This window comes from Apis florea, unplaced genomic scaffold (assembly GCF_048593485.1).
Source record: "Apis florea isolate Af1SG1 unplaced genomic scaffold, ASM4859348v1 contig_1615_pilon, whole genome shotgun sequence".
Taxonomy (NCBI): Eukaryota; Metazoa; Arthropoda; class Insecta; order Hymenoptera; family Apidae; genus Apis; species Apis florea.
In genome coordinates this window covers 2024169-2050555 of record NW_028256416.1, presented here as the reverse complement: position 1 = coordinate 2050555, position 26387 = coordinate 2024169, and the positions used below count along the sequence as shown (strand labels likewise).

Genomic DNA, 26387 nt, shown 5'->3' with positions numbered 1-26387 from the left:
ATGTTCGATCGATGGTAGCACAACAGGTATTCCGATATATCCTGGAAAGGGTCGGGACTCTAGCGCACGGAATCGAGTGAAAGGTGGTGGAATCGATGTTACTATATAAGCTCGGGATATTCTATTCCCGTGGACACTCAACGTTTTGTGCTTAAACAATATACACCCTTGGCTGGGAACAACCAACGACTATGAATCATATCGTAAGATTTATGTGACGACTATTCTTATCTTAGATCCGAAATAGATCGATGCTCGGAACCGCGAGTTTCAATGAATTAGAGATTGAAAAGAAAAAGAAAGAAAGGTAGCAGACAGAATTATCCGAATGTTCGCAGATCGCCTACTTTGCTCTCGCCTCCCTGGCCTCTGGAATCGTTTCCGCGGGATACATTGACGAGGACCATGGAAGCTCCACCTACGAGGAGAAAACTAAACCAGTGGAAATCCCGATATACAAGAAATATGGTAAATATCCGCGAGTGAAGGGGGAAGAAGAGATATCGATTTTTATAAGGCGCGTGTTAAAAAAAATATTCGTCGTGCAATTACAGCGATCCCGATTCCCCATCCCGTGCCGGTCGAGATCCCGCAGAAGATCGAAATTCCTATTCCCCAACCTCAAAAGGTCCCCGTCGAGATTCCACACCCTTTTCCAGTCGAGGTCGTGAAGCACGTCGAGGTGCCGATCGAGAAGCCGGAACCGGTTATCGTGGAGAAGCACGTGAGTAACTGAAAGAAACTGGTGGAATTATCGAAAGAACGTGGAGTAAAACATGCGTTGAAAATAAAAAAGAAGAAGAAAGAATTAATAACTAAATCGTATATAACGTGTAATTTCGTCGGTTTCCCAGGTACCTTTTGTGGTGGAGAAGCCGTATCCAGTTTACGTCGAAAAGAAATTTCCCATTCCAGTCGCCAAGCCGTATCCAGTTCACGTGCCAGTTTATAAGCACGTATTCCATTACACTTCAAAGGGCAAAGGATGGCACTAAGGTGATCCTCCTATTACTCGCCCGGGGATTGTTTCTTCCACGGAGTGATCGTTTTACAAGAGAGTTTCTTTCCACCTGAAATCCAAACTTGCTTCAATTCAATGCGAAAATCCATTCGTCGTCTCGATCGTTTTTTTTTTTTTTTTTTTGCTTCTCTTCGCGAAGAGAGAATCTCGAAAAATCGAAGACGAAAAAAAAAACAAAGATGTTATTTATAAGTATTTCGCCGATACTTTTGTTACCACTTTTATACACTTGTTAAGTTTTTCTCCCCCTCCCTTTTTTGTTTCTTCATCAAATGTACACTTGTTAATAAATCGTATATAAAAAAAAAAAAAGAAAGAAAGAAAGAAAAAGAGTTGCTACACTTTGTTCCTTGATTGAATCGAACCAGTTTGCTGAAAAGAGAAGCAATGGATGAAACGTATCTACCGGAAGAACGATACAGCTCACGTCTCTTCCTGTTGTTCCAGACGCAAGAAGGAAACGCGTAAGATTCGTTTCTTCTCGTCATCCGGTGTTACGAATCTACTAGAAACGCTGTTAGGAATCCTGCGCGATCTTGATTCGTCCATAATGAGCCCGACGCGTTCCTACATCGGCGGCGTGGCAAAACCACTTTTACTCCGAGATATACTTTCACTGTTCCGCTAGCCGATACCGAGAGTATCGTGTACAATTCTAATCTTTCAAGCGACCTCTCTCTCCCGTGACCACACCCCCTCGTGGGTCTACGCCCTCGTCTCTTTGTTAAAAAAAAGAAGAAAGGAAGAAAAAAAAAATGAACACCTTTGAATCGAGAACTGCGTCCCACCTTGAATCATCTTTGGGGCGAAATGATGCGCGAAACACGCGACGCATACTCTCTTGTTTCGTTGGAAGGAGGGGAAAAGTATTTCTGTATTCGAAAGTTCGAAGTTTCGTTGCAACGAGATGATCGATTTGGTGGATTATGACTGGTGCGCCATCTGGATGGATGATCGAGTTCGTGTCTATGTATACATTATAAATTATGTTGTATCTATAATTCAAACTCTTTATTAAGACTTTATTGTTGTAATTAATTTCTTGTAATTAATTAATTAATTTCAAATTTAATTACCTGTATGAAGGAATATTAAATCGAATAAAAATAATTTGTATTCATTGGAGTGTTTATGTCGAAGTTCATTAAGAGGTTATATCGAGGATCAAGGAAGTTTCGTTTTCTTAAAATTGTTCAAATAATTGACAAAAAAAAAAAGAGAAGAAAGAAAAAATAAAAAGTATCCTCCCACGCAATTCACATTCTTCTTGAAAGAAATTGTAATTAAAGACATTCTTCTTGAATCGCGTGTTGGATATCGATCTCACGGCGGCCGACATTAATTGACAAATTGTTAAATATGCGAATTAGACCACGACAAAGGTGTGTTGTATCTCGATCGACTAAGCTCGAATCTCGATTGTCTGCTAGAAAGGTAGTCACGCACTTAGGCATCATTAAAACTCTATTTACTTTTCCACTTTGTAACGAACTGAGAGAAATAATTAAACACGTCTAATTACTCAATATCGAGAAAATCGAGGGAGAAATAAGATACTTCCTATATTACCGTGTCCATTTGTTCGCGAATAATACGCCATTCTTGCCATAAATAGTGAAAATCGAAAGTGGTTGCAGCGTTCGGTGTTCGTGGAAAACTGCTCGTGGTATCATAAATTTCTTAGACGCACATCTTTCGTTCGCTCTCCGATAAATTCACAAATGAATTGCTACTCGATCGATTAAATTTTAGACCGCAATTATAGAAAATGAAATGCGAAAATGCATTTTTTAATCGAGAAAGTAGCGAGTTTGCTTGCTACGTATAACAAGAAAAAAAGAAAAAAGAAAGAAAAAAGAAAAAGAAAAAATTGAATAACTCGGGAGGAAGAAGTGGGCAGAGACTCAATCATAGGCAGATGTAGTATATCTTCGCAGACAATCGTGGAGCGGTCCTGTACGTGTGGGAAATGACTACAACGAGTAATGAAGAGAAGGGAGAAAGTGACGTTGGTATATAAGCACTTGGCCGTGACTTTGAAAGCATCAAAGTGATCGTGGCGAGTTAACACGGCGAGTTGCACGCTCAGAATTTCGTTTCAGCGTGGATAAAGGTGCGGGAACCATGAGAGCTATTATAGTAAGTTTCGATCGCCGATTTCTCACTTTCCACTTTTCCACATCGATGGGATCTTTGTTAAGAAAAAAAAAAAAAAAAAAAAAAGAAAAAAAATTATCGCGATTCCCTGCTGTTAAAAATTAATCAGATCGGATAATTGTCGATAATTTTTCTCCATTTACGATTTAAGGATTATTATTATCGAGAATTATTAACGAGTGATATCTTCGATTATATATATATATATTTATAGATATTTGCCGGTCTAATTACACTGGTATACGCTTCTTACGAAGAGGATCATGGCAGCTCGACATACCACGAAATCTCCAAGCCCGTGGAAATTCCTGTTTACAAAAAATACGCCATACCTATTCCACATCCAGTTCCAGTCCCCATTCCTCAGCAAATTAAGGTACCCATTCCACAACCGTATCAAGTCGAGGTACCAGTACCGCATCCAGTGCCGATAGAAGTCGTGAAACACGTCGAAATTCCAGTGGAGAAGCCTGAGCCTTATGTGGTGGAGAAGAAGGTACGGTCGAACGAATGAAATTTTTTCATTTTAAAATTTTTAACACTGCTAGATATTAAAAAAAAAGAAAAAGAAAAAATTATTAAACGTCAGTTTGAAAAAAAATCACGCGAATCTTTCCCTTCTAATTTTTGATTTATTGTTTTCAATGAAAAGAACAAACGAAAAACTACATATAAACGATAAAGAATCGGTCGGTGAATATTGAAAACGGAAATTGAATTATCGATAACACGACGAAATTTGATAATATCACGTATATATATATATATATAATATAATTTAATTCCCCATCTAATTTAGCGTTAAATTACTCTCACTTTGATGCTATGTAGTATATAAATACTAAAATTTGAACGATAACGGACATTGATGTCGTACAGGTACCGTACGTTGTCGAGAAGCCATATCCGGTGACGGTGGAAAAGCACTTTCCGGTGCCCATCCCGAAACCGTATCCAGTTCACGTACCTGTCTACAAACACGTGTTCCATCACCAAAGTAAAGGAGGTTGGAAGCACTGATTTTTGTATCCATTCTTCCAAAGCAACCGAACGACTAGCCAAATATAACTGACAGAAACTTTCCAGTTTCTCGGCATTATGACACTTGTACATAGACCGTTCTTGTTATATAGTCAATCTATTGTTACGTTGTTTACGAAATAAATTGTTTTTGTTTTTATATGTAATATATTTTATATATATATTGGTATATCGTTTCCTTCCCGAGATTTATCATCCAACGTTAAATGAACGGAAGCAATGCAATGTTCATCTTTTTCTTCCATCACGGAAGATCTCTTAATCGGCTCGATAGAGACGTAAAAATTTTGTCTGATCCCGATGAAATAATCCAAAACTACATCTTTCTTGATCGATTAATTGTTCTCAATCAATTAACACGCGATAATTACACAATTTTCTATCGTGTTTAAAATACACTCACAAAAATTAAAAGAATAAAGACACTTTTTTTTTCATTAGAATCTTCTTCTCCGAAATTTTAATCTTTTTCTTACACGGAGAAAGTGAAAATTGGCCATTTTTAACGATTTCTATTCCTGTTCCACTTTTGTACCGATCAAAAATCCCTTTCGATGTTCATTAAAGATCGATCATCATCGATCTATCCGATTATACGTGTAACACCGTTCCTAATAGCAGATAAATCGTGGTGGCACGATTCAGTGGCGATCGGATTAAAAATCGGTAAGAGAGACACGTATAAATTGATTTAAGAAAATAATTTCAACCGTTTTACCTTTTTTCTTTTTTTTTTTTTTTCGAATTTCCGTAGGCGACACCCGGGGCGATCCAATCACCGTCGCCTCTTTCGGTTTTGTCCGTGGACACAGAGGCCGGCCAATGGAGTCGATAGGATAGCCGGTGCGGTAAATGACGAACGCGCGTGTCCAAGTACGACGACATAACAGGGCTGGCCGCCCGAGGTGCAGAATTTATTCAGGAAATACCGACCGCTTGCATCATAGGCTTGACCGACGACCGCTTTTTACTCCGCTTAAGGGTATCGCATTCGACTCGGGCGGGCAAGAAACGTGCCCTGTTTAAGTGGTAGCAAAAGTTTATAAGACCGGGGGACACGCACGACGCGCTTTTAGTTTCGCCCGGGACATTAGAGCCGACATTAGTTCGCCACGGAACATCCGTCCAACGCAAGGATCCGAAATCATGTTCAGATTACTGGTGAGTTCGGGCGAGGGATGAGAATGGTCGAAAATTTAGGGGTTTGATTCGAAAATAAGAGATTATTGAATTTTTCCCTACATCACGTAGGGGAAACGCGATATTCTGGAAGGAAACACTCGCGGAATTTGAAATATGATAAAATAAAAATTCAAGAATCATAGTTCTGTTTAATTTAAGTTTTCAAAATATTGAAATTTCATAAAATTCTTGAAATTCTGCTCGAGGAGAAAGAGAAATCTCGTCCCTCTCGAGATATCGGAGATTCCTGACATTTTCGAATTCTCATCCGGTTCGATTTTTACTCGATCAATTTTATTTACCACCGATACACTTACCATCGCCGTCGAGCTTTTTCCTCGTCGAGTCGCCAGTCTAAATTCTCTCTCTGTGTATTTGTCCGTCTCTCTAGATCCCGTGCCTGATATGGCTGTCGAGCGTTCGCTCGGAGACGGGTGTGAGCATGCACATGCCGGAGGGCATGATGGAGGACAAGGCGGCGATGAAAAGGGAGTCGTACTATAACCCGTGCCCTCCCGTGCCGTACACTCACCCCATCTCGTACTCGCCGCCACCGCAGATATACGTGAAACCGTACGTGCAGCCTGCTCCGTTACAATACATCCCGAAACCGAGCATCACCTACGTGAAACCGTCACCACCCCCCGTGATCGTGCCGCCCGTCGTCAAAGCAGCCCCGGTAATCGTGAAACCGATCGCCCAGCCGAAAGTGGTTTACCCGATCTACCAGAAACCCATGATATCGTACGCGCCGATCTATCAGAAGCCCGTCTACTACGCGCCCACGTACCAGAAGCTCATGTACCAGGCGCCCAAGGTTTACTTGAAGAAGTACGAACTACCGGCGATCACCCAAGTGATCACCCAGAAACCGCACATCTCCTATCCGATCCAGTATCACGAGCCGAAGGTGGTTCAAGTGCCCGCACCCCAGATCAATTACGTGAAGCTCGCCCAACCGATCGTCCATTCCCCGCCCGTCTACCAGTCGGCCGTAAAACCGTACTGCCCCTAAGGGTAACCTTGGATACTTGTCGAGGATGCAAATGTGAACGCTGCTGAGTCGCAACGATCGAGCGTTTTTCGATCGTTTTTTTTATTTTTACTTTTTTAAATTTTTATCATAAGTGTCTCGAGAAAAGGAAGGGGAAGGAACGGAACAAGTTTCCCCTCCCCCCTCGAGTCGAGAACTTCTCGAAACTGAAACGTCGAAGCGGCTGCCTTGAGCCGTGACGCCACGACGTAGTATTCGTAGTCAAGCGATAATTTAGCGAAACCACGCCACGCAAATTATACAATAAAGAAACGAAGGAACTGTCAATCTAGCTGTTCAATGTATCCACTCACCCTTGTATCCGTACGCCCTCCCAACTTTTCCTCCTTGTTCACAGTCGATTCCGCAATCGCTGCCGTTTCTTCGGGGATTCTCCAGTGGCTCTCGTCGCGACAACGAGCGGATTGAAACTCCGTTAAAAAGCTTATACCATTTTCGACCGTTACGAAGGCCAAGTTTCGATGATTCTTCGCCCCAGAACTTTTCCCTCGAACCTTTGCACTTTTTTTCTCTCTCTCTCTCTCTCTGCAACACGAGGATTACGAGTCGATCGAGAATACAACGAGATTGCCTCTCTCTCGAGATCTTAATCCGACCAGAGTGGAAACTCATTTTCCGATGAAAACTTTCCCCCGATATTATTATTCCTGGCAAACCGAAATGGCGTTATCGTTGCTCCCGTGTGTACAGTGGTTCTCAGTCACTCCATCGATTTCGAGATGCCGCTTTTCCAATCTCGAGAACCAAACTTTGCTCGCGAGCAATCTCGCTTTTTCTGCTTCTATTTCATCATCGATGTTAAAGGTTAAATAGAGAAGAGAGAGAGAGAGAGAGAGAGAGAGATACTTTTGAAATTATCACCTTTTTCCGTACATGTTTCCAATTACGTGAACGTGCAAAGTTACGCCATGACATCAAGGTGATCCACTCAAGACATATCGTTCTAAGTTGGTAGAGCGTTAGTATTACAAGAAATGAAATTGATCGGCGATTAACTTTTGATTCGATGTAATGTACTCCGAACAATAAAAGTTACTAGATTTAAAATTGCAAAGAAAGGAAAGAAAAAAAATGAGATACCTGTGCATGTGCCAGGAAAGCTGGGAACCTGGCTGGCAACGAATTTCCAGCATATCTTCGCCTTCTATCAGCCGACTAGGATTGCGCCAGTTCGGTGGCCAAGACTATGTAAGGAATTAATTACGAGCCGAGTCTTGCTTTCGATTATTTCGAGGAATCGCTTGTTTCCTCACCCATTCGCCGCAACGGGCAATCGTATTACGCAAGTCGCGGCAATGAAACGTATAGTTTCGCGGTAACTAATGGATACGTGGGTGTAATCTTTTCGTTCTCTTGTCAACATAGAAATCGTTTTCGAAATTCTTCGCCAATGTCGTGTATAAAACGTGTATGCTCGCGCGGAGATCCTCTAGTGGAGTCTTTGAATATTTCTCCTTAGTGGACATTTTTTAGAGGCATTCGCTATGAAGTGCTGTCTGTTGGTGAGTGATTCGTATTAAGGAAATTAAGTTTTGTATCAAGTCGTGCAGTGTGAAATACTATCTTTCTCTCGAGCGAGGATTTATCGTAAAATTTGGTTGCAGTTGTGTCTTGCGATGATTGTCGTTTGCCAAGCAAGGAGAATACCAAGAATACCTCAACATCCGTATTTTCCTAATTTCCAACACGTTTATCAGCCGCGCAATTATCCAAACGAGCTGGTGGACCAGCATATCGGCGCGCCTTTCTTCGGCAATTACAGAACGCAAGAAGAGAACACGGGCAGACAAGGAGGGAACACGGGGAGAGAAGAAGGGGTGGGACAGGATTATTACGATCATCGAATTCCGATCGACGGCCAGGCGAATTTCGTTCATCCATTCGCGGGAGGTAACGAGTAAAAGTTGGTAACTATTTGTGAAACAACACAGTAAACTTTTCCTCGTTTTCAGTCCCGTTCGACGATATCCCTGTGAACAATCCTGCGGACTTCAGAGGCCGAGACGTGAACGCACCCCATCAATACGAACGATTCAACCATGCCCTCAATTATAATCACCCTCAATTGTAACGATGAGTGATGAATCGTGTCTTTAATTTTATGAATTTTAAACGAATACAGAATTGAATCGCAATCGACTGATCATAGTAGGGCTAGCAATCTCTCTTTATTTCTCCTCTTTTCTTTACTCCTTTATAATTCAATATATATATAATATATATTGAACGTTATATCGTTATAATATAAGTTAATATAATAATTTGTGTAAATAACGTTATTAAGAAAGAAAACAACGACGTGATAATGATTAACGCTAGCCTTCCCTTCCTGTTTGAATCTCATTTACACTTTGTATTTACAATGCTTTGTTTTGGCTCGCGGTATTTTTTTCCTTTTTTTTTTTTCTTTTTTCCTCTTTTTTTTACGACTTTGGACCATTCGGTGCGAGGGTACCATTTCGAGGCGGGAGAAAAAAGAACGAATCCTCGAAACGAGTACCTTCTCGATCTGTAGATCGTGGAACGATTTCTAAGGCTCTAATAACGACCGGTATTTGCGCTGTAATTGGCTTCCCATAATTCACTCTGTCCGGCCGTAAAAAAAAAAAAAAAAAAAAAAAAAGAAAGAAAAAGCGAACGACGTAGAATCATCACGGCAAATTCCTTTTGGCATATTCTTTTTGTTTTTTTTTTTTTTTTTTTTTTTTTAGACATGAAATACATACGCGCTCTTTACAGTCGCTCTTTATTCTCACGCATCACGGTACGATAGAATTCGGTAATAGCGTTTTTAACAATCGAAAAATATTGAAATCGACGAATCACTCGGCACGCTCGATCCTCGTGATCCGTTTCTCATTTTATATTTTATGTATATTTATATATATATATAATAAATATATATATAATATATATACTTATTATTAATATGTAAGAACTTGACTAGATCACTTTAGTTTTTTTTTATTGACTCCCTTATTTAGTTAGTCTAGGTACTTGCTCGTGCGACGACGGAGAGAGTATGAAGTTACAAGATGCTTCTTCTTCTTCTTCTTTTCTTCTTTTTTATAAAAAAATATTCAGGAGAATGAATTAGAATACGATTAACGCGGCTTGTCTGGTTGCTTCCGGTTCCCAAAAAGTTTTTGAGAACGGTGAGAGCTAACGAGGCTTGATCCCAATTCCAGTTGTAATTAACGATAGGAGCGGATTCTATGAACGCAGCAGCACCTCAGGTTCGTGAGAATTTTGTCAGATTAACCGTGGATCGGTTCATCACACGTAACATTCGGTTTTAGGACCCAACTCGTATTCCATTTCCTCGTTGTTGTACATATCCATTACCTGGAAAATATTGTTTCAAATAAATTTGCACTTTTGCAAATCAATCGGAATCGATTGTTCTCGTTTTTCTCGAATAAAAACCATTCCAAAGGATTTTATCGTGAATTCTTTATTTCTTTAATCTTGATAAGTGAGATTGACTTTTCGAGGAAGATGAGCAAGATAAAGAAAAGCGTTACGTTTGATTATATCGTAAAAATAATCTCCCCTAGAAAAATTAAAAAATTACCGCATTCATGTCTTTCTGCAATTCCTCCAGTTGCTTCTCGTGAATTACTTTCAGCTTCTCCTTCTCCCTGTTCTGAATCATTTGTGCGATTCTCCTCTCCTCCATGAATTTTTTCGTATTGTTCTGCTGCTTCTCCCTAAGCCGGCCCTCCTTTATCCCCCGGGTCTTCAAAGTTTTATCGTTCATCACCTCCCTCGTGCTCTCCACAGACAGCCTCGCCTGCCTCGCGTTCATCTCTTTGATCTCGCGCTCGTGTCGCGCCGTCAGCTGTTTCTGCTGAGCCAACTGAGCAGCCACACACAATTTTCTCAGAGTGTTCCTCCGCTCCTCCAAATGGGAACGTATCAGGTCACGTTCCTCTCGACGTTGCCTATCCGCCAATCGAGACCATTGAACCGTTTGCTCGGAAACTTCTCGACGAACGATCGGATCTCTCGACAGCTCCGCTTTGCTATCGAACCGAGAAACAAGAAAATTTAACGCCGGAGGAAAATTCGTGGTAAAAAGCAAGAAACTTTTTCCTACTGTACGTCGTAAAGTGTCCAATAATTATCTCTTTCGTATTTCTTTCCAGAAAGAAACCAGCGACTTCTGTTCGACCAATAATCGAACCGAACTTTTTCATGGTTAAAACGATGATTGTGGAACATTGGAGAAAAGAAGAAAGTATGGAACTAATCAGCAAGGCTTTCTGACTTCGTTTAAAGAGAAACATCGGAGGTCTATTTATATATATATATATATACATAGAAAAGTAGGATATATATTTAGCACGTGTATCCGTTTGGTGACAGAGAACAGACAGAAGCACAGTCAAAAATCAAGGGAAAGAGTTTCTCTTTGTATCAATTTAAAAAAAAAAATCACGTACTTTTTCCCTTTGATAATCTTCTCTATCGCGGTGCAATGTTGTTTCTGGACGGTAAGTTTCTCCTTCTGATGCCTCTTCTTCAAAGACTCCAAATCCTTCTGCTGCTTTCTCAGCACTTTCTGATACCCTTTTTCTTGCCTCAACGATTCAGCCGTTATGGGATTGAATTTCATTTCCTCTAAAGAAAAAAGAAAGAAAAAGAATCCCCATTTTTCTATCATTCAATTCTACTCAATTGAATCGAAAATTGAAGAGAATTACCTCGAGGTTTAGGCGCCTCGCGATGATGAGCGGGCGCGGAATCACAGTGGCCCTTGCTGTCGCTCTCCTCTATCCCAAGCCCACGCATTTTATTCTGAGACGCGTTCTCCGACTTCTTGTAGGCCCGTGGCGCCGTGAGCGCGTCCATAAGCCCTGTTACATCGATCCAAATGAAACAGATCGAAACAGATAGGACAATCAAAATACCTTATCGAGACGCTTACCTTCGTAGCCGTCCGGCACGTAAATCTTGATCTCTATGTTGCAGAACAGCATTGGCAGGGACATGGGGAAGTTCGCCTCTGTTCTCAGGGATATGTGCCTGTATCCCGACTGTAGACCGTCCAAGGGGACGATTCTCTGGCCCAACAGCTTCCCGTTCGACTCGTCGTAGACCGCGAATCTGAGGGCGGCCAGATCCGGCAGCACGACTTTTCGAAACAGGAAAGGCTCCTCGTTGTAGACGGGATTCAGCCCGTTCGCTGGAACCACTCTGGTCCGAAATTCTTTCCTAATCGTGTCCGTCGGTAGACCGTACATTTCCACCTCCACGTAAGTCCCGACCTTCTTGTCGGATAAAAATTGACCGGCGATCACCTGGCGAAGCCAAAATTCTCTCAAAGTTAATTTCTACTTTGAATTTCTGTTTGCGTTTTCTCAATTTCGCTACGGCGCTAATCATTGGTCGTTAGACAGACTAGGTGAGCGCAAGTTTCGTGTAAATTGTTGAAAGTTAATTTAATCATTATAGATTATTATAGTATAGCAATGATAATATGGTGTAATAATATAATAATAATAAAAGAATATAATGGTGTAGTGTTTACAGTTGTTATAATTGATATTTAATTTAAATTAACTTTAAGAATTAATAATTAGAATTAATTATTTTGTGAAATTTTATGAACTGAACTGATTAATGATGGAATTAAGTGAATCAGATAAGTAATTAAATTATAAAATCATGATGTTATAGTAATTAATGTTATGTATCTTGTGGAATATCTTGTATTTTTTTCCTTCATACTTCATTTTAAAAGTTTTGTCCCCGGTATCAAAATTATGACGATGATTAAGTTATATCAAATCATGAAACAGCATGAAAATCCAACATTTGATGAAAAACTTGATTTTTTTGAAAGTACATTGTTAAATAATTTTGTACTTATTTTATATTAAATTTTATACGATTGTATATCTATATAGCATAAAAAAAAATTAGGAATAAATGTATGATTTCAATCAAAAAATACTTCTTTTTCCGCTTTTGAGATACGAAACCACTTTTTAAATAGGAAAATATGTGGCAGCTGATTATAGTCATCCCTCGTAGCGAAGGAATTAAAATTTCGAATAAAATTACGCGATCAAGTTGTGACAAGTTTATCCAAAAAAAGTTAACTGCGATGTTTCGAATGATAAATTACTCGAGTATTCAGAAAAGGGAGGACTATCTATTTTGAATAGCTTATATATAAAGTTAAAGAAGACGCACGTTCTTCGAAAAATACGTAGATCGATCGATTTCGAAATGCATAATTTTTCTATAATATTAAGAGAATAATTTCGAGATACCTGAACGCTGCATTGGGTGGCGATCACACCGTCCACAGGGCTCTCGGCGAATGGGTCGAAGCTTCGATCGGCACGTCTCATGAAGTCAGGTTTGAGTAGGTAGCCGGAGGAACCGTTGTATTCGAACTTGCCCTGATTCAGTTGCATGGGCAGGTCCGCGGTTTGGAAATTCAACGACACCATTTGACAACCAGCGTTCCAGAAGACCTGTTTTCAATCGATCGATCGTATTTGGACGGCACGCCTGGGGATACCGCGGAAATTACCTGTGGCATGTAATTCGATGAATCCGCCCGGGTGCCTTTCGGATAAATCCGGCTCATTTGCCGCTTGTTGTAATTGACGAACTCGATCGCTTGGGTCTTCAGGTAATTGAGGCCAGCGGTTTCCGCGAAGGAAGACATATTGTGATGAATATTCTTTTCTGTACAAGAGGGCACTATCATCAATCGTTTCTTTCGTTTAACCGTATAACCGAGGGAAATCATTGCCTTACGTTCGGCAACATCGAAGCCGGGGAACTTGATGGGCTGCGCGTAGTTGACCATCGAGGACAACCATGGATGGACGTTTGTCGTGCTTCCTGTATACGGTGGAACGGGTATGTCCAGAGTTTCGCCTAATCCAGTGCTCGAGCTCGACTGTTGCTGGTTGCCGGTCGTCGACGATGCGACTGACTCGGTCGTCGAAACCTCTTCCTGCAAAATCGAAAATTTCGAATTTCTTTCTCTTCAATCGTAATTGAGAGGAAATTAATGTCGACGGTGGTGGAATTTGATGTTTTAATTTTCAAACGAATTTAATTTTCTCTATACATTCGTATCATTACGTATTTCGTATAGACGATTCGTCGTATTACCTTTACCGATTGTTGCTCAACGACAACGGCGACAGAGGGAGGCGCGCTCGCGTCTTCCTTGACCTCGTCCTCGATGACGAATTGGCCTTGCCGAAACAATTCCAACTCGTGCTTCTCCACCTCGGGTTTCAAACGTTTGTTCTTTATCAGAATCTTACGTTTGAGCAAATTGGGCGAAGGCAGAGGTACTCCTGGCTCCAGCTATTTCATCAAAACAAATATCGATATTCGTCTTATGTGTCTTTCTTTTTTTTTTTTCAGTTCGATAATCGAGAATTCGTATCTTCCATCACGATTGTGTAATTTAATCGAGCGATACTCGATAAATATTATAGAGATAAATATTTTCAGATAACGGCGAGAAGTGGCTACCTATGAGGATTTTATCGATTTCGTATATCGGCGTATTTAATTCGTTATCGCGAGATATCAGAAGAGATGGAAGACGAGGTTGGAAGGGGCGTTATCAACATTTCAGAAATAAAAACCACGAAATGTAATACTCACTGGATAGTCTTTGAGCGGTTCCTTGAGAAGCAGATCGCCCAGAATTTCGTCGCAGTATTTGGCCAATTTGTATTGCTGCTTCTTGCTGCAATGGTTCTCGAAGCTAAGAATGACCGGATATTCAGACGTGACGAACGCTGTGTCCCTCACCGCGTAAATCACGTCCTTGAAGAGAATGTCGGTGCACATAGCTTTGCCATGCGTAATTATCGGCTCCTCGTCCTCCCCTTTGCCATCCCAACAATCCAACTCGACGCACCTTCAAGTTCCACGCGTTCTAAACACGCCTTCACAAACTCTCCACCATTCCCTCTCGTTCCCAATCTTACCTGCAACCGGCCAACAACACCTGCCTGTACATCTCGACGCTGCTCTTGCCGCCGAACTGACGGCCGCACAAATACGTGTTGTGGCTCGAGTTGATGTAATAATGCGCAAGCGGTTGATCCATGTCCATGTAAACGTCCAGCCTGTCCAGGAATACGGGCGCATTTTCGTCGGACATCAGGTACCTTATGAAACCGTCCTTCGTCATCGTTTCTGAAAGGACGTGATTGCTTCTGAAAGGATCCCATCACACCAAAGGTACAAACTAATTCGAGAGGCACGATCGATAATGTTCAAGGGGGAAAGTAAGAAAGAGAGAGAGAGAGAGAAAAAGAGAAACATTTTCGATGGAAAGAAAAGAAAGAAATTTCTTACTTTGATTCCTCGCTGTCTCGTTCTGCTCGTAATCGTTTATGATCTCCAACGCCCTCTTCTCGTCGTACAACGGGTACAAGATCTCGTTCAACGTTGGATCTCGTTGCTTCTCGTTCAGAAACATGACCAATTGATCGAGATTGATCGTGTCCGCTTTCCCCTGGGTGCTGGAAACGAAGTTCGAAAAAAACCATCGTCATTTTCCTTCTTTCTATTTGATTATCGATCCCATGATACGATACTCACATGGATTGGAACAATTCCTCTATGTCGTTTCGAGGGCAGATTTTGTGGTACAACGCGTAGAAAGCGTCGAAGGTGAAGTCTTCAGGCTCGATCACGTCGTTCTGCAAGTTTTCGTTCGTCAAAAGTTTCGGCAAACAAGTTCTCCTTACGATTGCTTTTGTGCGTGTTTTTTTTCTTTTTCTTTTTCTTTTTTTTTTTTTTTGTTTTTCTCGCCTCTTACCTTTCCGCTGGATAGGCCTAAATCGGCGAGGCACTGATAAACAAGCTTTTCCGTTTTCCCAGATGCGAAAGTTCTCGCGACCACTTTCACCGGAACTTTTCCATTCGGATCGATCAGCATTCTAAGCCTCATCCAACTGGAACACGGCAAACATTTATTTACTCCTCGACGACCCTTCTTCAGAATCTTGGGCGAGATCGAGGGTAGGGTGTCGTTGCACGGGTCCAAAATATGTACATTTTTATAGACGTATGTACATTTTTATAGAAAAAAAAAAAAAAAAAGATTTCTAGAAAAAAGATTCATGCGTACAGAATGCATGAAATTACTCCAAGATAAAATAATATTCGAACGTTTAAGAAAAATTTAAATTTCATTAGAAAGAAGAGTTACGTAAAGTTACGAAATTTAATCGGGAAGATTAAATTTATTCGAAGAAAGAAAATTACGTTACATCTCTGGAGAATAAAAATACGTAATAATATATCGAGTAATAATATATCGCGTTATAACATATTCTCGATCACTTTGAAAAACCAGGAAATGTTACGCGTTCATCTTTCTCTCTCTCTATCTCTCTCTCTCTCTCTCTCTCTCTCTCTCTCTCTCTCTCTCTCTCTCTCGATATTTAAAATCGATATCGCAAATAAAGGGTTTACAGGTGTGGAACACTGTTTCTGGCTAATTGTTTCATCGCGTTAATGTCAACGGGAGAATCGGCGTAGGTGTGTATTGTGTATACGTGTGTAATTGCATTAGGAAACTCACTGTTTCTTCAAGCACGTAAGCGGGCAAACGTTGTTGGCTTTCACGTTGTGCGTAATCGATCGTATGCCATCCAGCCATATCTGTCATGGGACACAGCAAACACGTGGACTTTATTGATCGTGATAATAATTGCTTAACCGAATGAATTGGAAAAATTTCTTCGATCGATTTTTAAATTCCCCATTTTTTTTTTTTTTTTCCCTCGTCTCTCGTATTCCTCCTCCCCCCTCCATAACAATTCGTCGAATTACGTCACGTGACGTGACACAACGTTATCGTCGAGAGAGTTAAATATTGTTATATTATCATTCGAGCAATCCCCAAAAGGGCTTGGGAACCGTAGGTTCCTTCATTTGTTAAATTTTCAGAGGAGGGGAGGGGATATCAAATAGAGCTAGGGTTATATAACGAGTAAATTTACCTTGGCCGTAGCTGAATCCGGGCAAACGACATGCTGGTAATTAATATTTGTATAATCTACGCCCGAACAGATGGTTAAACATTTCTCCTCTAATTGCTCCCCGTGCTTTGTCACAAGCTTGTCGTACAGCTTCGGGTCCTGAATTAAAGATTACGAAAACGATTATAGAATTGGTCGCTCGGTTGGCAGGTCCGGTTGATTAAGACGAGCAAGGCGTAGATGCGTTATCGATCCAGTTTCTTATAAACTCTCTTTTCTTAGAAAATAGGGGGATAAAAAGAGCGGGTGGCATTAAATAATTTGCAAGTGGCTCGTATTGAAAAGTGGCTCGGGTATAAAAGACTCTTGTTGTTTAAAATTACAATTTGAAACGAAAATTCCTACAGTTTGTTTGTACTTGCGAAAGTAAGAAAAAAAGAAGAAGAAGAAGTGGAATAAATATTTTTTTTGCGGATCCACATCGTATATGGAATCGTAAAGAAAAAAAAAAAAAAGAAAAACAAAATCGTAATAAAAATTTTATCTCCGATTGCGCATCGATTGCGCCGTCAAAGAGATTATGTATCTGTTGAAATTTCGAAGTGAACGTTTTTCTTTTTTCTTTTTTTTTTTTTTATGGAAAATGGATGCCACGCTCGAAACAGGATGACAATCGTTGGATACATGACATTCTCACCTTTGGTAATCCGCCGGCACGTATATCGCTCACTTGACACAGCTCTATCACGTCCCCGTCCTATACATATTTGAAACGTAAATACGAGACGTTTAAGCAATTAAACGCTGTAATTAAATGCACATAATACGATGAAACTTGTTAAGATTTGTTTTTCAAGGTCAAGTTTCAAGATTCTAAACGTATGCTTCGTAATAGATAGATAATTCCTACAAATTTAAATATTGAAATCAAATTCATCTCGAAAGATTGATCAATTCGATTTCACTCAATTCGTCAGTTTAATCTAAAAATATTTATAAAAATTATTTATAAAATAAAATTTCTACGCAACTAAAAAAAAAAAATATTAAAATAATAATAAAGTCGAGAACTAAATGATTAAAAGAGATCAGTTCGAGGAATCGATACGTTTTTCTAGATTGCACGAACAAAGACGATCCAGAGGGAATTTAGGAATTTTTCATTTAATTTTCCCTAACCCAAAATCAGGCAAATACCGTAGACACGAATATTTTTTTACCGTATTTTCCAACTAGAGTATATTCCCTTTGGATCCTAAATTCCCAAATCGTCCGTGGGAAAAAAACGTCTCGAATGGAATAAAATCGGAACGACAGATGAACTTACCCTTCCTTCGCTCTGCCAATAGATGAAGAACCCATATTCGTCGACCTTGAACACGCAATTCAGCTCGAGCTCCGTGTTGTCCTTCTCTTCCGACCACCGATCGAACACGCATCCCTGACGGAGGGCTAAGGGTACCTCGATCTGCCAATTGAACTCGAATCTTTTCGTCATCTCTCTTTTTTTCTCTTTCTCTCTCTCTCTCTCTCTTCACACGGATTCGTCCGTATCAAGGGACGCGTCACCCACTATCGTCCAAATCCTACCAACGACACGAAAGAAAGAAAAACTTTTCTTAAAAGCGAACAATTTCTAAACGTCATTCGTGACACACGGATTCACACACGTCAATTCGCACGATTGCGCGTTCGTGAAAGATAAAAGATTAGAGTAGCCGTTGCCCACGAAAGATAAAACGTTTCTCAATTGAAGATCCGTGTAATTTCGCTACTCGAAATAATCGAATTACGTGACTAACCGATCTACATTTAGATACGAAGATTTTGCTCGAAGTAATTAATGGGAATAATTTCGCAAGATATGTTGTTGCGTTCTCGTTGATGCGCGATTCCAATCGTTGTTTCAATCGAGTACGAAACGAATCTCGGGCGGGTTGCTCTTTGACGCTGTTCATTTATTTAAAACGCGCGGCATTGAAGCACGGGGAGGGATCGATTGAACCACGTACAGTGTGTCTCTTAATGGTATTTCTCCGGGCCACAATCGAGTTAACCTGATCGAGAACGAGGAGGGGGATACGTGCCACGGCCTCTTTAACCTGCATCAAAATCCAATTAAACCGTTCACCTCGTTACGCGGAATGCGAGACGTTACCCGACTTCCTAAACAATCTTCTCGCTGGCTCGTGTCGGATCCTCGAAATCGGACGATGAACGACTTCGTTCATCGGGGGGGAAACGCGGATAATCCGAATGGATGGATCGAGCGTGGAATCAACGTCGATTTTGTTATTATTCGCCCCTATAGAGAGCCATCCATGGGAATTTTAACCGTATTTTCTCAACCACCCACGGGAATCGAGTTAATCGCATTTTCTCTATTTCGTATACGCTGCTCGGCGGATCGATGCTCGTGGGATGAAAGAAGAAAAATAAAATAAAATTTCTACGCGGAAGAACAGAATGCATGGACAAAGGTTTCTTCCTTAGACAAAATAAAGTTCGAACATTGTAAACGTATCGTGCTCACGAATTTTTAAATTCGATTTTCTCAGAAACCGCGAGACGAGAAAGTTTTTTGTTCCACCGCACTTGTTCACTTGTTTCTCAACTTGTGGAATAATATTATCCAACCAAAGATCGAGCAAATTCGCTTCTTTTCTTTCACGATCCTTCACGTTGTTATATAAAACGTGCAATCGTAAGGTCAAAGGGAAGTGAAGTGACCTTAGGAGATCGTCACAACGCCTACGAGAGAGCCCCAATTAAATATATCTGTTGCAGGTGTACGTCGTGAAGCATGAGATCGCCGTGAGATTTTTCATTGTTTTTTTTTTTTTTTTTTTTCTCTCGACCAGTCGATATCGTATCGAAGCGCAAAGAATTTACCGGCATCGTTGCACCGATTGACCTTTATTCCCTAGTTACAAAGTAGGGCGAAGCATAGAAAGAGTTTAGGCGAAAAATAGAACGATGCTAGAACACACACTCTATGCTCTCTTCACGGATCTCTCGAGCGTAGATTGATCGTATGCAACGAAGTTTCATCGACTCGGCGGATGATCTTTCATTATTCCTTGATTAAAATTCGTCTCGCCCGATCGAAGCAAGAAAAATAGAAGGCATGAAAGATAAGCGGTGAATAATGAACGTTTTAATAAAAGTTTTATCTTTCGTGGACCGCGTCGAGGGGAAGCAAACAACAACGCGATAAAAACTAGTAGTAAATGAGACACTTACGAACGTTAAGAACGTTTCTTCCTCGCTGGCTTGCACATCTCTTAGCTCTCACCTAGAAGAACAAGAAAGAACAAGTTGGGTGAATGCAAGTTTTCGTACACCTCGAAACACGCACAAGTCAAGGCCTCGGGATTCTATAGATAGAATTTGGTATACAAATTGATTTCACCGAATTTTATGATCGAACTTCGGTATATATTTCGAGTCGCTGTCAAACATCGTTTTCCTGTAACTGTTGCCTCGTTTCCGGTCACCGGACAACTGGTATCGTTCAATTTCTTTGACACACCAACGAACGAACGATTCAACGAGCGATTGAAAACGACGCGACCACGAAATCTTACGTTTATTATAATATTTACATAAATGATCGACCAAAATATGTTACACTTCGTACGAGCAAAGAGTCGAGCATCGCAATAATTTCAAGTTACACGAAGAAATATACATTGATAAAAATTAAAAAAAAAAAAAAACTGATCGTTCGCAATTTTCTTTCCGTTTATTCGAGAAACAATTTACTGCTTATTCACGAGAGACGTGAGTTAATTCGCTTAACTTTTCGCTAGTCTCTCAAAGTTTTTTTTTTTTTTTTTTCAAAAATGTACAACGTAAAAACTTGACAATACGAAGATAAAGTGAGAACGACAGATGAAAATAAGAGTACGTGGAAAGTACGTGGAAACGACTTTTTGTTGTCGTTGTCTTTGCACAGAGATGGACAAAGTTGAATGCGAGTCTCGATTTCGTTCCATCTCAATTTTAATCTTCTCTTTACGCGAGAACGAAGAGAGAAAGCTGATAACTCTACTTACTCTAGGATAACGGGACCGGGAATAATATCGTCGCCACACGAAACTTTGACATCGCCGTACCAAACGAAAGTACAATTAAACGGGAGTGCTTATCGTTCAAGCTGGCTAACATTCGGTAAATGGATTTATCATTCGCGAAACGAGAAAGGTCGAGCATCTATCGATGTTTCTCTATCGTATACGGATATCCCGCCTCGGCTTATCTCGGAGTGAATGTTATCTTAATTGACGCAAAAGGAAGCTTTGAAAACAAGAAGAAGAAGAAGAAGAAAAAAAAAATTGAGCCAATGACGTTTGAAATTTATATGACGCTCGACAATTATGTGTGAAAAAAAAAAAAAAAAAAGGAAAAGAACTTCGTGTTCTTTTGTTTCGACTCGAGTGTTACAACTTCGTTAGATTAGATACCGATCGAAAAGAAAAAAAGGAAGAGAGATTTGTAAGGTGTAACGATAAACACGATATTTTTCCGCGATCGGTTAGATATCGATTTGAAAAAAAGAAAGAAAAAAAAAAGAAGAAGAAGAAGAAAGAAGGAAGAAACGCGAGGTCGAATGTCGTATTAGATATTCGTGAAAAATTTCAGAGATAGATACAGGATGGTACAATGGAGGTATATAATAGATATGAGATGCACAACTGGACCGAACACGAGCACCACAACAAAGCCGGCGAAGCACAAAAGAAAAATAAAATAAAGAAAGGAGGGGGAGGGGAGGGAATAAGGTCGGAGGAATAAGTATAACAAAACGAACTCGTAGATATTTTCGGATTGCCTGGAGTTCAGAATTTTCAGACGTCTGACTCGAATAAGAAGTATATACCGGGCTAATAAATTCTTAAAGATTGACGTTGATTCTGGTTCTCGTCCGCTCTGGTTCCGTTCGTGGGGAAATAAGTGTCCTGGACTGATTCCCCATTAATCATAAGTTAAATGTTGTTCGAATGGCGTTTTTCGAGCGCGCGGCTCGAAATCCTCGAATCAAGTTGCCGTGCGAATTTCTATTTTCCTGAATTATGAACGAATGATTACAAAAAAAAAAAAAAAGAGTTGTAAAATGTTGCGAAAACAAGTAGGAAATAATTTCTACGACGACGAAAAAAATAAGATTGGTAATGATAGATAAATTTGAGATTATACAAGCCTACGTAACCTGCTATGAAAATAAGTGTGGCGCGGAAGAAGTTCAAAACATCGTCCACGTTGTAAGATATTTTTCTTCCCGGATCCGATATTTATTTCTTTCGCAGAATCCACGAATTGATATTTTCGAACGATTTCGCTCGAATAAACGAAAAAAGGAGTCGGAAGTATGAGCGTTTACCTCATTTTCTCCATATTGGCCGCGGGTCAACAAATTGATCGAAAGACGTGGAAGACGTACAAACCGACTAACATTTTAAAATTAAAAAAAAAAAAAAAAAAAAAGGAAAGATGATAAAATTGAAAAGCGCGAGAAAGAAATTTGGACGAACGAATAAATCGTGACCGTGTTCATACATTCAATTTCTTCATCGTTTTTTTTCTTCTCACGACTTCGAGCGTGTAATTGATCCTGAATAAAATTGAATGACGTCCACACACGCGCGTAATTACATAATCGATTTATTTCCCGCACGACACCTCTATACAAACGAGCGTGTAGCTCGTATACACAGAGGCGAGCGCGTAAACGTTACGAAAATAATGCAGGAGTCGCGGCTCGTGCCGGTGCTTCTTCCTTGGCACGATGGAAACGTTTCTGGCGTCTGACGGAGTAAACGAATTCTTCTCGAGGAAGAGGGGAGGGGAGGGTAACGACGTATCATAAGCACGAGCGCGCGCTTTACTTAATGGCAAAGTGGTGATCGAGTATTTTGGTCGTGAAAACGGAAGAACGCGGAATGTCGTAATATAAGTTGTCCCTGTTGATAGTCTCTGGTCGCGTTCGCTGAACGGCGGCCGCTCGTAAAACTTTTCTCGAGCGTTGAGGCAGCGTTCTCATCGACTCAAAGAAGCGAAAAGAAGCGCGATATTTTTGATGAATACGACGCTGCAGAGGCAATCTTGTTTTCGAAGTTTCGAAGATCTCCGCTGTTTCGATTTCCTTTGGCTTCTGTTTTCAAGGCGACACTGGAGGGGACGCTATCGAGACACGTCGACGCCAGACGGCTAAACTAAAAACAAGAGAAACGTTGGACGATAATAGATAGATTTTTCTAAGAATTTTTTCCAAGAAACAATGATGAAAAGAAGAAAAAAAAGTTTGATAAATCGTTGGTTCGGTGGGAACGCAGCTTAACCAATTTCCCTTCCTTCCTTTCCAATCGAGATGTTTGTTTACACGATTTTCGAAACTCGATTGCGCGCAATCGACACGTCGCTTCATCATTCACGAAACGCGAATTCGCGATGAAAAAAATTCTCGAATTCCCCGAGATAGTCGTAAATATCCGTAAAATGTCGATACACTCCGGATTGCTATTTTTAATGGAACGCGGGGAGGAAAATGTATCGAATGAACGAATAATGCGGCGTGAGATCGTTGAAAGAGAAGGAAGGTTATGCGCGCTTATGCAATATCACGTAATATCTTCACCCTCTGTGTTCAACCTCTCGGGATGAATGAAATTATCGCTCCACGGATAATCTGCTAATAATATTGAAAATAATGACCAGAAGAAATTTATCCAATCTGACGAACAACGTCCACTTCCCCATCTCTATCTCCCCCGTACCCGACTATTTCTCAACGTGAGGCGAAGAACTTTTCTCAAACATCACGATACGCGTTATCAGTGGTGGAGTAGCCGGTACGCATATGCCGCGCTCGTAAATACAAGGCAAACATTTGCACTTTGATACACGCACAAATGGGACGTTGTTGGAAAAATATTTGCACAGTGGATGAATACGCTTGGCTACTTAGCTACGCGGATTCAGAGCGAGCGTGGGGGGGCAGGCAGGTCAGCGAGAATTTGTTCACGCGTTAGATTAATAGGCTGGATTGCGCGGGTCGGATAATTACACGACTTCCGGCACAGAAGGCTTTTGAAGGACGACTACGAGCGACATTGACCGCTCAATCGCTTAATGCGCTCGCCGGCCTCCTCGAGAAGAATGGGAAATAAATGAGGGTCGTGACCCGTATTGAGCAATAACGGGGATAATAGGAAAAGACGAGGTTGTTATTACACGTTTCGCGGGTTCCATTCGTTGCAAACTTCGACGACGAATCCTCCACTTTGATTTGAATTTCTAATTTAGATAACAATTCGACGAATTTATATTTTCCTTTCCCTCTTGGAAGAAAAAAAAAAATGAAAAGATCCATTTGCACGGACAAATTCTTCATCGAACGAATATCATAAAATTTTTTTTACGATTGATTTGAAACTTTCCTCGTCGGCGAATTATCCAAACACGCGCGTCTATTAATTTATTCGCAATTTATCTCCGTTTACTTTTTTCCTCTCTCTTTTTTTTTTCTTTTTTTCCATCGAAACACCGCGTCATCGTATAAATCATCCGCCAGAAGTTGTCAGCCTCATCGATCATCTTACGTCAATGATGTAACCCATTTGCGTTCAATCGAAAAAGTTAACAAACAAACACGCTCGATATCCACCGGCTGCACGGGATGGGAAAATGTAACGGTAGAAAAAAGCAGTGGCAAAAAGTAGAGATAAACGTTGACACGATCGGGAGGAGACGATTAACAACAATCCAGAGAATCTCCGTGAAGAAATGGCAATTAAGGTATTTCCGCTTGGCTAACGAGCGTAATTATCCGTGGCGGCTGTTTTCCACGCGGGCTCGAGGGTCCCCTCCGAGAAGGTCAAAAGTCGGAGAAAACGAGGAGAAATGAAGAGAGGAGAGAAGGCGGATAAAGCGGTTGGATGGAAGGCTGATACAGAGAGGGACCAATTTGGAATGTTCGAATCCGTATCGTCGAAGGTTATGCTACTGGCCTCATCATCCTCGTTCCCTTGACCTCAAAAATTTTCTTTTGGGTCTGCGAATCTCGCTCGATTAATAATCTCGTGGTGGAGCTCTCCTCTCTCGCCAAGTGTGTCTTAATCGTGCCCGCTAATTAGCAAATCGTTGGTTGTGCGGTTAACCGTTGTGTTGCGGAGTTACGATGCGAGTGTATCGTGTATCCATACACGCGTATCCCGAGGTATATATACGCGATGGTAGCGCGTAAAATGAAAGACGACACGAATGAAAGAGACCGAAGGGACGTACAATGGCTCGCGTGGGTCAGCACGCATGAGCGGTAACGTAAAACGCACGGGAAAGAAAGGAAAACAGAAGGAGGCGGCGGAGAAGCAGAAAGGTGGGGAGAGGGGGAAAGGAGTGGACGGGCGGAGAGAGAGAGAGAGAGAGAGAGAGAGAGAGTAGGAAACGAAAGGGAGAAATTTAGGGAGAGGAGAAGAAGAAAGGGAAGGGAGAAAAGCGAAAGATATGGCACGGATGATAGAGGGCCGTGACTAATTGGCGAACATGCGCGAGTCGATGTTGTTTGATGTTAATGGTTATCTAGCTGGAAGGAATCTAATTTATTCTATGTGAACAACTATATGAATTATTCGCCCCGATACGAATGAAACGATCGAGAAGCGTACATATACCTCCCGTAGCAAAGTTCAAATTTTTCGTTCGCCTGGAAATCGAAGCTTTTTTTCTCTCTTTCTCTCTCTCTTTTTTTTTATACATCAGATTTCTTATATCTAGGAGATCTATGAACCGTTAATCACTTGTCGTTATCAATATCGCACGGTATCCGACATCCGTGATCCTACGTAAATTTTTGACGACTGATACATAGTTTATACGAGAGCGTCCAAGGTTCCGGATGAAACGCAATGTGTCTGTGACGTGCAGTAACCATGAACGGTCGTGTACGATGACGGCTCGCGCGTGTATATATATACACACACACATACACACACATACGCACACACGCTCGAGTCGCGCGTGTATCCGAGCACACATGGGCGTACCACGCTCCTCGAGCGAAATTTCTGCAAGGTGTCTCGCTCGCCTTACCCGTACGCGTGTATGCGTGAAATAACCGGCTGACTGATGGCTACTGACTGTCTCGTGTCGGTTCGATTACATTCTCTTTCCCCTTTCTCTGTCACGGCCCCTCTCTTCCTTCCCCGTTTCTCTCGCACACACTCGACGCGCGTCACCTATCCGCTTGGTGGTGAAAAAATTAAAAAAAAAAAAAAAAATACGAACGGACAGTGTAGGAGAAGCGCGCGTTTCTTCGGCTCGACACTGAACGCCTTTCAGGCGCGGCGGAAGAAACTGACGGTGCGACACCGTCTGTTGACGGGCAAGCCACTAGCCTGGCTCGATACCGTCCTTTTCTCCTGCGCGCATGTGCCGCGCTCCGCTGCTCCGTTAATAAAAACGATACCTGCTTTTACCTTGCTTCCATGGAAATTCTTTACGTGAAATCTCGTTTATCGGAAACAGAGACAGAGAAGAAGCGTGTGAATTCTGATAGCAGGAATTTAATTTCATCCCCCCATCTGATCCCTCCCTCGCGCGATAATTGGAAGAGGATGTTTCTGTGAAGAGGATGTAGATTCTTCTTTCGAAATATTATTTTGATATATATTACGTATCTTATATATAGTGCATATTTAGTATAATCATTATCTGCGTCGTGGATCAAAATATTGGAATTGAAATTTAATGAAAAAATTATATTTATTTTTTTATTGCGCAATTTTGCTTCAAAAATGGGATAAATTGGAAAATTTGTTAATTTGTAAATATTAATCGTGAAATTTAAATTACTTGATTGCAAGTTTACGTTGCTCGTGCAATTATTTGCTCTTATTGACTTTTGTTTCTACTTGACGCTATTTGAGCGATTCGGTAAGGAGTCAAACGG

The 26387-nt window shown here is 41.0% G+C and overlaps 5 protein-coding genes across 8 annotated transcripts; 4 read left to right on the top strand and 1 right to left on the bottom strand.

Moving 5' to 3' along the window:
- The first annotated feature begins 123 nt into the window (after nucleotides 1-123).
- On the top strand, nucleotides 124-1351 carry LOC105736385 (uncharacterized). Its single transcript, XM_012490775.3, has 4 exons — nucleotides 124-203; nucleotides 339-468; nucleotides 555-724; nucleotides 855-1351. The coding sequence occupies exons 1-4, from the start codon at nucleotides 192-194 to the stop codon at nucleotides 993-995; spliced, it is 453 nt and encodes a 150-aa protein (XP_012346229.1). The 5' UTR covers nucleotides 124-191; the 3' UTR covers nucleotides 996-1351.
- A 1686-nt stretch (nucleotides 1352-3037) lies between these two features.
- Nucleotides 3038-4365, top strand: LOC100867673 (uncharacterized). Its single transcript, XM_003690221.4, has 3 exons — nucleotides 3038-3160; nucleotides 3393-3674; nucleotides 4058-4365. The coding sequence occupies exons 1-3, from the start codon at nucleotides 3146-3148 to the stop codon at nucleotides 4196-4198; spliced, it is 438 nt and encodes a 145-aa protein (XP_003690269.1). The 5' UTR covers nucleotides 3038-3145; the 3' UTR covers nucleotides 4199-4365.
- Nucleotides 4366-4961: 596 nt separating this feature from the next.
- Nucleotides 4962-6722, top strand: LOC100867550 (uncharacterized). The gene is made up of 2 exons (XM_003690220.4): nucleotides 4962-5380; nucleotides 5793-6722. Exons 1-2 carry the CDS (start codon nucleotides 5366-5368, stop codon nucleotides 6414-6416), a joined length of 639 nt encoding a protein of 212 aa, XP_003690268.1. The 5' UTR covers nucleotides 4962-5365; the 3' UTR covers nucleotides 6417-6722.
- Nucleotides 6723-7416: 694 nt separating this feature from the next.
- On the top strand, nucleotides 7417-8590 carry LOC105736159 (uncharacterized). Its single transcript, XM_012489645.3, has 3 exons — nucleotides 7417-7957; nucleotides 8060-8345; nucleotides 8408-8590. Exons 1-3 carry the CDS (start codon nucleotides 7940-7942, stop codon nucleotides 8524-8526), a joined length of 423 nt encoding a protein of 140 aa, XP_012345099.3. The 5' UTR covers nucleotides 7417-7939; the 3' UTR covers nucleotides 8527-8590.
- An 813-nt stretch (nucleotides 8591-9403) lies between these two features.
- On the bottom strand, nucleotides 9404-25812 carry LOC100867350 (1-phosphatidylinositol 4,5-bisphosphate phosphodiesterase). 4 transcript variants are annotated; one of them, XM_086903463.1, is made up of 20 exons: nucleotides 25529-25812; nucleotides 19682-19733; nucleotides 17766-18024; nucleotides 17136-17195; nucleotides 16460-16597; nucleotides 16039-16118; nucleotides 15271-15406; nucleotides 15051-15151; nucleotides 14805-14971; nucleotides 14432-14642; nucleotides 14103-14361; nucleotides 13596-13796; nucleotides 13233-13434; nucleotides 13003-13160; nucleotides 12737-12943; nucleotides 11386-11758; nucleotides 11162-11314; nucleotides 10901-11078; nucleotides 10030-10480; nucleotides 9404-9800 (listed from the first exon to the last, which is right to left on the bottom strand). In XM_086903463.1, the coding sequence occupies exons 3-20, from the start codon at nucleotides 17934-17936 to the stop codon at nucleotides 9732-9734; spliced, it is 3315 nt and encodes a 1104-aa protein (XP_086759589.1). In that variant the 5' UTR covers nucleotides 17937-18024; nucleotides 19682-19733; nucleotides 25529-25812; the 3' UTR covers nucleotides 9404-9731. The 4 variants fall into 4 exon arrangements, with proteins under 4 accessions (XP_086759589.1, XP_086759573.1, XP_086759584.1 ...); XM_086903447.1 differs by having other exon boundaries at nucleotides 13003-13434; XM_086903458.1 differs by having other exon boundaries at nucleotides 13003-13434; nucleotides 25724-25742.
- Nucleotides 25813-26387: the final 575 nt, after the last annotated feature.